At 59.4% G+C, this 12,472-nt stretch overlaps 1 protein-coding gene across 3 annotated transcripts in view; it reads right to left on the reverse strand.

Annotated features, from left to right (window-relative positions):
• Positions 1–1,854: 1,854 nt before the first annotated feature.
• LOC134369858 (thioredoxin reductase 2, mitochondrial-like) overlaps positions 1,855–12,472 on the reverse strand; it is a 50,707-nt gene continuing 40,089 nt past the window's right edge. For 2 of the 3 annotated variants that reach the window (XM_063086634.1, XM_063086633.1), the window contains exons 13-18: positions 9,309–9,404; positions 8,529–8,621; positions 6,533–6,604; positions 6,246–6,343; positions 3,254–3,459; positions 1,855–2,143 (exon numbers count right to left, since the gene is read on the reverse strand). In XM_063086634.1, coding sequence (XP_062942704.1) covers positions 3,336–3,459; positions 6,246–6,343; positions 6,533–6,604; positions 8,529–8,621; positions 9,309–9,404 — 483 coding nt within the window. In that variant the 3' untranslated portion in view covers positions 1,855–2,143; positions 3,254–3,335. The remainder of the gene's footprint in view (positions 2,144–3,253; positions 3,460–6,245; positions 6,344–6,532; positions 6,605–8,528; positions 8,622–9,308; positions 9,405–12,472) is intronic. The other variant, XM_063086635.1, reaches the window with a different exon arrangement.

Below are 12,472 nucleotides of genomic sequence, written 5' to 3' on the forward strand. Positions count from 1 at the left end.
ACCAGAAACAGGAGCCCTGGGTGAGTGAAGACACTGGTCTGCACAGACTGCCAGGGTCCCTGCATCCCATCCTGGTTCTGAAGCTGCCTGGGTAGGGCTCCAGGCTCAGGCCCCATGAGAGCAGTGTGGTGTGAGGGATGTCAGTGCCCATGGGGTCCCCTAGGCCCGGTCCATGGTGCTGTGTCCCACAGTCAGATAAATGCATGCAGATGCAGCACGTGGCCCTGAGGGGGCCCAGGTAGTGGCAGTCCCTGGGCTCTTTGTGGAAGACTTTCTCCTGGAACACCCACTGCTTGTGAACCGGGCCAGACCCCTGTCCACCATTCACCAGGAAGGCATGAGTCCCTGAGTGGAGGGAGCCAGCAAGGCCTGAGGCTGTCTGGGATGTGGGTTGTGGGTGTTTTGGTCCCTGCTAGGTGGCCGTGCAGACCGGGTGAACTGGCCAGACGGCGCTGAGAACAGGTTACAAACAGCAGGTGCGCTGGTGTGAGACCTGTTCTGGAGAAAAGGAGCATGCACAGAAAACCACTTGGAGGGGCTGTGGGGACACAGATGTGTGGGGGACACAGATGTGTGGGCGCCACTCTGGCTGCCAGTGATGGGCACTCCTGGCCGGTTGAGTGGGCAGGGAAACAAAAGGCCCTGCCCCAGAGAGCTGCTGGGTGTACTGAGGACTCCCACATAGGATGCAGCATTTCTATCATCACCAAAAGCAACAAGGCCATTTCAAGTTCCTTGTCTGCCCCACGGCAGGGGCTGTTCCTAGGGCTGAGAAATCCACAGGACCCCCCTGCCGGGCCCAGGCAGCAGCTGTCAGCTGATCTCCGGAGGCCTTCACCCTTTGCCTCCAAGGCAGATTAAAACCTCAGCCTGGCCTGGAGGCGAGTACTCACTGCAGGATCCACGGCCGGGGTGCGCCACCAGCCGTGTGTTAAATGGGACACGGCTGATCTGGCGCTGCACTTGTCGGGAGGCCTGGCCTGGCCCAGCACTTGGCATCTTAATTGGGCGTCTGAGAGTTCCCGCACACGCTTCGCACCGCCACCGCCACCGTGAGTGAGCCTCCTGTAGGCCCATTAAGGTGCAAAGACATTCCTTTGTTTGCTGACAAGCAGGGTCCCATCCAGGGCTCCCGGGCCGGCAGACTAAGTGGTGTTTTCTTAAGGAAGACATGAGATTAGCCGCCTCTAAAGCCCCAGCACAATGCTGGGCCCTGCCCGTGGCTGTCTCACGCAGTGACTGACAGGCGCTGCCTCGGCCCATCAGGCCTCAATGCGCAGGATTAGCCTAAGCACAGCCGACAAGCTGACTTGCAGGGCCACGACGGAAATGTAATGAGGTGACTGACGTTCGGGGACAGAAAGCCTCAAATACCCCTGCCAACGCCCGTCGTTCTGCCACACTGCTGGCGGCTGCCCTGGAACACAGCCTGTCACTGCCCACCCCTCCTGAGCACCCGCGTGAGCTCTGCCACCATCCTTGCTTCGAGGAGCACAGAGACCTCAGGGGTGACCAGGGCACAGGGTCCTGGGAGGGATTCCCAGGTGGGGGTCCTCAGGCTTGAGGCCAGGCAGCTGCAGCGTGGGGGTGGGGCAGCCCTGCTCCCTGCCTGGGGTAGGAAGGACCAGGTCTGCCCGAGGCTGCCTGGCTGTGCCTCTCGCCCAGGGGCTGCGCCTCTCGCCCAGTGGCTGCTGGGAACTTGGATGATTCCAACTGTCTGGGTGACCCAGGCATCCCCTCTCCATCAAGTCTTAGAAGTTGCTCCTGTTCCCTAAGGGGGTGGTGGGGGACCTGACCCCACCCTGCCTGGGCAATCCTGGGAGGCTCATCAGGGACCGCACAAGCAGAACACGCTTCAGGAAACACCCTCTTTATTTGCACTCCAGCAACACCAGGGGGGCTCGGACGTGGGCAGCCCACAGGGTGGGCTTCTGCCCAGGCCGTCATCATCTGGCATCGGGGGCCTGGGGGGCTGGCCCAGGCGGGAGGGGGGTGGGAGGTGCAGATGTGGGGGTGGCAACCCCCTTGAGCCGTCCCTGCAGGGCACATGCTGTCTGTCCACACACACGTGGCTCCATGCTGACCACTTCACAGGCTCTCCAGGGGAGGGGCTGAGGCTCACCGGGCCTGGCCCACAACAGTCCTGCTGACAATGGGTGGGGTCAGCACGGGGTGGCCACGCCATCCCTCATGTTTGCCTGGCCACGTCTCCCACAGCCACACACACAGACCTTCAAGGGATAGGTGAGAAATGAGCCCCTGCTGAGTGGTCCCCCACCCCCTGGTCCAAACATCACAGGGAGCGCTGCAGCCTACAAAAACATTTTGAAATGATAAAAATTTATAGCAGACTCCTAACAAAACAGCTCTGTTAGGTGTAATATTCTGATAAGAGCTTCCTCAGGATGCCCTTTGTTTGTCCGTATTAGAGGCAGCCCTGGCTCAGGTGGCCATGGTGGAACAGGGTGTCCAGAGTGCCCAGGGGGCCCCAGGCCTGGGCCTGCACCTGTAGGACCCACAGGCGTCTCAAGGGAGAGCTCACTGCTCAGCCCCGGGAAAGAGGGTGTCCCAAAGGAACCCAACCCCAGGAGGGGCTGATGGCCACAAGGAACACCCCCAGGTGGGCTGAGCCACACAGGCCCAAGGGCCCTCCTGCCCCAGGAACCCAGCCCGGCTGCTGAGGCTTGAGGCTGCTCTGTCAGTCTGAGAGGTGAAAGGCTCTGGCCACATGCAGCCCTTAGCTGGGGTCAGGGAGGGACTCGCTCATTTCTTCCTCAGAAGAGGGTTGTGATGACCACCACACTTCTGAGGCTTCTGCCACCCGCCCTGCTGCCAGGTGTCACAAAGCTACAACAGAAGCAGATCTGCAGGGCAGTGACCAGCCGTGCGTGAGGCAGCATCTCCACCTTCTGGGCGAGAGGAACATGAGCCGGCGCTGGCACTCTGCATGAGATGGGACGGAGGGAAGGCCAGCTCCCCACCACCGCCCACTGGGAGCAGCACTGGGACTGTCTGCTCAGCCTGCCACGCCAGTGTCCACCTGGGACAGGCTGCTGCCATGTGAGCCCAGCCTCTCGACACCTCCTGCTTCTTGGCTACCATGTCCTGGGCACAGGGCACGTAGCAAACCTATTCAAGGTGGCTTGGCAGGTGTAGCCTTGCCACACACCTGGAGGGAGCCCATCACAGTGGCTCCCACACCCCCCAGTCACATCCTCTGTCCTCAAACACAGAGCCTACCCCACCTACATACCTGGATCTGGGCCTCTGAGGAGCCTGGCGGTGAGGGGCTGCATGTCACATGCCCTTGGCCTGACAGGGACAGCAGCTTACCCTCAGCAGCCCGTCACGGTGGGGTCCAGACCGGAGCGCTTGGAGATGCGCACCTTGACCACCTCCTCAGAGCAGGTGGGGTGGATGCCCACCGTCCGCATCACCTGCGCATAGGAGGCCCTGCACCTGCACACAGGCAGTGGGGGAGTCAGGCGAGGAGTCAGTGCAGGGAAGTGCGTCCACACTCCCCGTCCCTGGGAAGGGGAGGGCCTTGGGAGTCACCTGGTCTCACTGTCCCCTGACCTCTTCTCCAGCCAGTGGCCAGAACACCTGACGACATGCATGTTGGACCTGTCCACCTCCCTCCCAGCAAATGCCCAGTGCCCACAGAGGCCAAGCAGCGCCCCGCTCCAGCCCACCGCCTACCCGCCCCCTCCCTGGCTCGCCGTGGTCTGGTCTCCTGATGCTCTGAGCCCACCAGGCACAGTCCCGCCTTGGGCTGCAGCTCGGGCTGATCCTTCCCTGGGCCCGCTCCCTTGCTCCCTTAAGGCACAGCTCAAATCAGCTGCCCCAGCAAGCCAGAGGCCACTTCTTATTACTGTAGCCCGCACTGCCCGGCCACCTGTCTGGCCCTGCTCAGCACCCAGCACTTCTCATAGGTGGTGGCAGAGCATCCGAGCCCTGAGCACCTGCTGCGTCGGGCAGGGAGCTGCTGCTCTGTGGGTGGCTGTGTCCAGAGCCTGGCATCCTGCTGCACACAGCGAGTGAATGGTGGCGCAGCAGTGAGGGGTCTGGTCTGGCCCTGCCGCTGGCCTGATGAGGAACAGCCGCCAGGCCTTCCGCTCCCCAGCCCCCCTCATGACCTCCTGAGATCTGGCCCCCACCCAGGCTGCCTGGCCCAGCTGCCAAGAATCTACTGGCTAAGGACTGCTGTGGGTGTTCCAGGTTCTACATGAGCCCGTGGCACCACCACACAGGCTCAGCACGCACCATATCACAGCACGTGTGGACGTCCTGCAGGGCACAGATGGCCACAGCTCCCATTGTTTGCCAGCAGACGAGGCTGCCACAGGCAGCTCCTCTTGTGTCTATGCACACGCTGTACACGTGTGTTGGAACATCTGGTGGGTAAATTCTTAACTTGAACAAATGAGTGTGTGCATTTCAAGTAAGGTCCCCAGCGGGTGGGTCCAGTCCACACCCTCCTCCTGACCATATTTGAAACATCAGTCTCGTCACTCCACTGACTGGCAAACTTCAGTGTCGCCACTGTGCAGACACTGGGAAATGATCACTACTAGACAACATCAAACCTTTTGATCCTCATCAGCCAAAATGCTTCCTTGGTGTTTTCTACATTTTAAAATTCTAAATTGTGAATTCTCGAGGCACAGCAGCTTTCTACTGCTTACTATGATTTTCTTTCCCTGTGAACTGCCTATTCATATTCTCTATTTTTCTATTTGGTTGTCTGCTCTAAAATTATTACTGTTGATTTTTAAGAGCTCTCTGCATATTAAGGAATCCAGTCCTTTATAGCTGCATTATAAAAAGAAGATGCCACATTTTAAAGGATCTTTCCAAAAGTTGTTCCGGAAGCTGAGTGTCAGGCCTGGCAAAAGAATTCATGTGCCAGAGTATGTGGATGGCAATGGCCTTGTGTGGGGCCAGGGCTCTCTTTGTCCTGTCCCAGCCAGAGAACTCTCTGGCCAGAGCTATTGCCACGGATGGCCTAGCCTGCCAGTACTCACACACAGGTCAGTGGGCCAGGTTCCCAGGGTCACCCCCAACCCTCTCCTTGCACCAAGAGTGGACCCTGCCCCTCCAAGGGCTCCAGTAGGACTCTCAGCAGAGCCAGTACCAAGCTCATGGGCTTCCTTCCAATGGTCACTCTGGACCGAGCTTCCAAACATCTCTGCTACAGATGGCTCTGCAGTTTAGGGATAACAGACACGTGTTCCAAGGACGTGAGCCCACCCAGCACCCAGCCCTCCCTGCTCTCCTCTGAGACCCTCCCCTGGGAGAACCTGACCCCCACAACCCAGTGATTGCCTCAACATGTGTGCAGGGCTAGGAGGGCCATGGTGGGGCCTGAGGCTTGCTGCCCTGTGATAGGGTGGCCCCCATCCAAGAGCCAGGCTGCCTGGGAGGAGACTGGGGTGCCCTGGGAGCCTGGCCCGGACCCTCCATCTTGCCTATGTAGCACCTCAACAGCCTTTCTGAGATTGGCCCTGCTCCTCTGCCCCGCCCTCTCCCTGACTTTCTCTGTCCCTAGACCTCCTGCCCCCACGGTCAACTCTTGGTCACACCCATACACCCCAAACACACAGGGGCCTCAGTCACCTGTACACCGTCCTCTACGTGTTCAGCCCCTCCCTATGCTCTCACCTCTGCTTCACCCATAGATGGCTCGTCCCTGCCCTGGCCTCCTGCCTCTGAAACCCCATGCTCAGCTGCCTCTCTCTCAGGCCATGCCCAACTTCCCAACTTCCCACTGCCCCGGACAACCCACCCTACCCAGAGTCTTTGCCATGGGCTCATTTGGCCCCAGGACCCTGAAAACACACAACCTGAGCCCAAGACCCAGGCAATGGCCTGAGCTCTGGAAGACACATGGCTACTCCAGAGTGGCTCTCTTCGAACATTTGTGACTGCCTGAAGGCTCTGCCTGGTGAGCGAGGGCCCCAACCCTGCTCCCCAGAACCATAGCACCAACCCTCCCCCCAGGTGGCCTGGCCACAGCGGCCACCCGGCATGGCTCTGGCTTAACAGTGTTTGGCTGGAGAAAAAAGCTGTCTCTCCCCCGACTGAACCTGCCACGTGTAGGAGGAGCCTGAAGACTCTGCTGCAAACATGTGAAGGCCACATGAAATCAAGAGAAATGCATCGGGCTTTCCAGTGCAGTGCTGCTAACACGCAGAGGGACGCCCAGTCTGAGCATTGCGTACCGGCCGACATTCCTCCAGACTTACTTGATCCCCAGAGCAAATCCTTGAGTAACTTCCCCTGCGTTGGGGCCAAGGAAGTGCAGGCCCAGCACCAGCTGTGGGGGCTCCCTCAGGCACACCATCTGAAAGTCACAGCATCTCAGCACAGCCTGGGAGGGGGACCCAGGCTGCCCTGGGGGCACGAGTGGCCCAACATTCACACTTCTTGCTCTGGAGGCACCACACCCCTGCTGCCTCTGGCTCCTTCCCTCCCTTCCTTCCTCCCTGTCACCCCTGGCTTGCCCCAGCCCTGGACCCACAAAAACACTCACTTTTATGTAACACTGGGACGCATCCCGTTCAGCCACGGTGAACTCCAATGGTTTATAATATGCATGATAAACCTAGGTGACAAGAGGCCAGTTTCTGGAGCTAGTGGCCGCAGCAAAACAAGTCCCGCAGGCATCTTGCTGCTCTGACAGGCTTCAGGGGCAGGGTAGGGTTGCAGTGGGACCCAGAACATCCCATTTGGTCTGCAGGTTTGGTCTGGGGTGAGGACTCGGCTTGCTAGCCATGGAGAGCGTCCCTCTCTTGATGCACAGGCAGCCAGTGGCTGGAGCGTGTGTGCAGGACGGACCTTCTCTCACCCAGCCGGAGACCCCCATAACTATAGCCACAGAGTGGGCACGAGGCTACCCATGTAACCCCTGCCATGCCGCACTGCAGAGCCCAAGCCTCGGGGCAGGACATTGGCCCCCCATCTGAAGCACACACAGGGACACAGGCAACACCTGCACCTTCCTCGTTGTCGACCACTGCACAGTGGATGGGGCGACTACAGGCACTGGAAGGTGGGGTGCCTGGCCCACGTGACGAGGGCAGGAATAGGTTGGTGGGCGGCCATCCAGCCTCCCTCAGGCACCCTGGCGCTTGCTCGGCCCTCACTTGAGCAACAAGGAGGGGACAGGCGCAGGGCGGCCCCTGCTACACCGGAGCTGTCGGACAAAGGCTTTCAGCACCCGTGAAGGGCTCGACAGCGTGTTCGGGGCTGCGGCAGAGTAAAAAATGACTGGGCCCTCACATGTGCCGCACAGCCATTATTAATTAATGGCGCTTCAGAGAATATTGTTCTAACTAAGACAGAATTGAAAAGAAAACAAACAAAGAGTATTTGGCCATTCAACATCGTGAAACATAAAACAGCATTATAAAATGCTATGGCCATATGTCCCGTGTCCTTGTGATGAATCAAACAAAAATAGCAAATAAAGTGCCTCAGGGAAGGCCAGCCGTCAGACCGTCCTACTGATGGAGGAGACTGGGGTTCTGGGGAAGGGACAGGCCCTGGAGCCCAGTGACTCATTCCCAAACGGCACCAGCCCCGCCACCCAGGCTGCACGGGGTCTGGTTTCTCCTGGGCGCCTGCAAGCTGCTGCAGCAGCAAGACAAGCCCGCCCGAGGCTCCCAGCACCCCAGCCCTGCAGGCGTCAAAGCCTCCCAGCAGCCCTCCAGGCTGGGGCCACGGCCCGCCTGCCAAAGCAGACCCCAACAAGCAGCCTTGCCCAGTGAAAACCCACTTCCGTGGGAGAGGATTGAGGCATAGGCTGGGGCAGGTCAGGGGCTTGTGTGTGTCAGAAACCCTGGGGAGTTGCAGGAAAGCAGAGGTGCAGTGGTGGGGGGAAGGATGGGCCCAGCCTGGGGCAGGAGGGCAAGAGTGGAGGGGAGCAGAGGTCACAGGACAGCCAGGAGAAGACTTTCCAGGTTGAGGGAGATGCATGCCCCTGTGAGGGGTACAGCCACAGAGGTGCCCGGGCTCTGGTGCCTTTGGTGACAAGCAGTCTGCATGCTGACATGGGGCTGGCACTTGGTGGTCCTGAGACCCCGGCAGGGGGGCTAGTGGTACGATGGTGGGGACCTGAGGACGCTGGGCATGCCTACAGCATGGCTGGGGATGGGGCCAGAGGCAGCTGGAGGACGGGGCCTCTCCTTGGTGCCTCCTGGGCCCACGAGGCAGCCCAGGCCCTCCCCTTGCTACCACATGGAGGCAGGTGGCCTCTGGGTGCAGAGGAGCCAGGGCTCGGCCATGCCCCAAAGGGTGCCCAAGGCCTTGGCCTTCCCTCATTTTTGGAGCTGCCCTGCAACGTTCCCGTCCTGTGCACCATAGCCATTGTTCTGGGCCCCACTGCCTAGCCTGTCAAGCGCAGGCCCCAGAAAGTGGAGACACTGACACCCCTGCTCACAGGGCCCCCGTCCAGGGAGGGGCTATCAGTGGGGGTGCAGGCCGCACAGGTGGCATTGCTGGCAGCCCCTCTCCTCCTGCTGACTCACCTCGACATGCTCCTGCCCGTGGCGAGCCACAGCCTCCTCCTCCGACAGCCCCACACAGCCGTACTCCAGGGGAGTGAAGACCGTCGTGGGAACCTGGAAGGCAGGTCCAGAGTCAGGTGTGCCCCCCAGGCCCTGAAACTGAAGGTCCCCATTGTGGGACACAAAGAAGGACTGAAGGCCAGGTCCCCAAACACACTGGCTGTCAGGCCACGAGCACCACGGCTGGGTTCACTCACCCACTCCTGGGCCACACTCTCGGCTCTAAACACCACACTTGTGCACACACGCACATACACACACAGGCAAGTATGTGTATTCACACACGCCCACATGCCTGCACACATGCACATACACACAGGCAAACACATGTGTTCACACATGCCTGCACACATGCTGCACACACACATACACACACAGGCAAGCACGTGCACTCACACATGTCCACACACCTGCACACATGCACACACACACACAGGCAAGCACCTGTGTTCACACACGCCTGCACACGTGCTGCACACACATATACACACTGGCAAGCACGTGCACTCACACATGCCCACATGCCCACATGCCTGCACACACACTGCACACACACACACACACAGGTAAGCACGTGCACTCACACACACCACATGCCTGCACACACGCTGTACACACGCACATATACAGGCGAGCACGTGTGCTCACACATGCCCACATGCCTGAACACAACCCCTCACCCCAGAAGAACTAGCCTCGGCCTTTTTCAGGCTGGTCTTGGTGTCCTATAAAAGAACTCACATTGTCGTAATCCATCAGGTCTGAGGACCCACCAAAGAGGCGCTGGGCCAAGAGCTTCCCTGCCATTATAGCCGTGGGTGTCAGCTCGGGCCGCCCCTGACAGAAGGAAGTGGGACTGACATCAGCACAGGGTCTGAGGGAGTCTGTACAGCATCCCCCACTGTCTCTTTCCTACTGGGCATATCCCTTTTGAAAACCCCCAAATACCATTTGCCACTGAGCTGTCACCGCAGCTGAAAGCCTTCGCCCCTTGAGGCTACCTCTGCAGCCCTCTGTGGGTTTGCTCTCATTTGCTATGACTGCACCAAAGCTACGGTTCGCATTAACTGAGATTCCAGCTAAAACGGGCCCCAAGCATTCTGTGTGCTCCTGACACACAGCTAGACTTGCACATCACACCCATGACAAATCCCAAGTCAGAATGTCGCTCTGCTGGAGACCACTCCGTCCCAGGGTGTACCCTGCCTTGGGTGCTCCTGCACGCGTCGGCCTCGGACCAGCTGCCAATCACCTCTGCAGCAGGAAATGCAGATGTTGTTTGGCATTCCAGAAATGAACAGAGATCCACAGAGATAAACTCGGGAAAGCGCCCGTGCATTCCACCAGGCCTGGCTAACTGCGGAAACACCAGGCGCACAGCGCACAATATCTCATGGAACAATGGCCTCTGCTCCACCCACGGGGCTTTTCCCAGGTGCTGGCCGGACCATCAGGATGTTAACTCTTTGGACTGCTCAGATTGGCCTTTCCTACTGAGTAGGCTTAATTTGCTAATAAAGAATGCCATATGAGCCATATATTTCTGGCCACACAGTTTGCACGACGTTGTTATGGGCCCTGAAGCCCAGGAGCTGCATGTCTGTGTGGCCCACGGAACTCTGGCGGGTGGAAGGGAGGCCTCCCAGGGTGATGTGCACAATGCTCCTCTGCAAAGAACATGAGTGCTTTCTTTGCGTGCAGAGCCCACAGGATGCGACAGAGGCCACCCCTGCAGAGGTCGCACCATGCGACCACACCAGCCAGTTAAGTGGGCTGAGGCCTCAGGACAGTTGAGGGCACGTGAAGCCATCACTGCCATCCACACAAGCAGGTCAGTCCACTGGGGAAGAGGCTGAAGCTCCCACCACAAGCCCCCTCTGAGCTGTCCCTACAGTTCTGCCTCTGCCTGGCACAGCCGCAGAACTGCTGCATCAGGGGCTTGTGTCTAGCAGCAGTGGGTGCCTCCTGCCCTCTGTGCCCCACACACCACTTCCTGAGCCTGGTTCACAGGGGGCCTGATGCAGCTCGAGTGGCAGCCACGGTGGGTGTGTGACACCTCTGGTATGCTGGGGGCACCAGGGACCATGTTGTCCCAGCAGGAGGGGTCTGCATGGGGCCCAGCATCAGGCAGGACTGACCCTCACCAGCTGGGCGGGCTGGCCTTCAGAAACAAAGGGAAGGCCCAGCCTTGCACGGCTCCCTGCCTGGCCCACTTCCATGCGTGAGTTGAGCTCTCTCGAAGCCCCTGGCCCCGCACGAGCCTCAGCAGAGCCTGGCGGGTGGGGCGGAGGGAGGTACAGTCCCTCCACATCAGTGAACACTGCCACCTGTGCTCACTTGGCTCCAGGGTACCCCAACCAGGGACTCGCTCACCTTGGACACTGACTCCCATTCCCCCCAGGCTCGTGCCTGGCATTTCCCAAAGTGGGTCCCAGGGTAGCCAGGGCAGGGTGGTGTCTGCACTTTCCATGGGGGGCACAAATGTCCTCATGGAGCTCCCTCTGCTCCAGTCCAGGAGCATGACACTAGCTGGGTACGGGCCCCCTCAGGAAGTCGCATCAGGTCTCTCCTAAGCATCTTCTAACATCTGAAATGACCCCTACCAGGATGTCACCTCTCTGCGGGCGGGTACTTTGTTACTGCCTTTGTCCCCATACTCAAAAATGTGCCTGGTACCCAGTCACAATCAATGAATGAATGAAGGTACATTAACACATTAAAGAAGATAGATTAGCATTCCCCCAAATTCATGTCTACCTGGAGCCTCAGGATGTGACTGTGTCTGGAAACAAGGTCTTTGCACATATAGTTAAGGTGAGGACTGAGATGAGGTAAGACTGGAGTAGGGTGAGCCCTAAATCCAGTGTGAGACCAACTGTCAGAGATAAGTGCAGGCAGGCACACTAGGAGACGGCCACGTGGGGAGGGTCAGAGAGCAGAGGGACACTGCCACGAGTGGGGAGCACCTGGGCCACCAGATGTTGGGACAGGCCAGGAAGGACCCTCCCCTAGAAGCTTCTGAGGGAGCGTGGTCCTGCCCATGCCTGGCCCCAGAATGTGAGAGAATAAATTCCTGTTGTTCTAAGCCACCAGGTTTGGGTGATTTGTTATGGCAGCCCCATGACACTAACTCACACATGGCAGGTCACACTGCTAAGAGGCCTGGGGACTGCAGGCACCTCTCAGGTGCATTTGACCAGGGGCCACCTGAGCCACCTCCCCCAGGACAGCGGGGCACACGCAGGGCCGGCCGACCGCTCCCGAGGCTGTGTAGTGTGGTGCTCCATGGCTGACCAAGTGGGTCTCTTGCTGGGGGCCCAGGAAGTGGGGAGAGGCACTGTGTGGATGCCTCCACCAGGGCCTGGAAAGGGAGGTGCTGCGGCCCCTGCTTTCCAGGAGAGGGAGCAAGCGAGGCAGGGATGTGGCCACAGCCATAGGCTGTGGGGGGCTGGTGGGCAGGCTCCAGAGTCCTAGTGCCTTCCTCAGATTTTGCCCTGGCCAGGAGAGATGGACACTGGTCTCCCCTTCACGGCAGGCCCTGCCCCCGTGTGATGGCCTAGTCAGGGAAGGTACTGACCAGCCAGCAGATCAGAGGGTAAACTGAGGTGAGGCGGGTGGGGCCAGGTAGGCCTGCACTGGTCCTGCCGCTCAGCCTCCGTGGGGATAGGATGGCCCTAAGGCCGGGTCTAGAGGGGACATTTCTGGGACTCTGCGCCTCCAGAGCACCTGTGGGTAGGTCAAGACCGGTCCTGCAGAGCTGACCCATGAGCAGGTTCACAACAGGAATTTGCTAACTGTGCTTTCAGCCTTTGGAAGCTGTCCCACACCCGCCCTTCAGAAAGCAGCGGCATCCGAAAGAGCAGAGTCTGACACCTGATGCTTCTCAGAACACGCGCCCTGCCAGC

This window comes from Cynocephalus volans, chromosome 2, assembly GCF_027409185.1.
Source record: "Cynocephalus volans isolate mCynVol1 chromosome 2, mCynVol1.pri, whole genome shotgun sequence".
Classification (NCBI taxonomy): domain Eukaryota; kingdom Metazoa; phylum Chordata; class Mammalia; order Dermoptera; family Cynocephalidae; genus Cynocephalus; species Cynocephalus volans.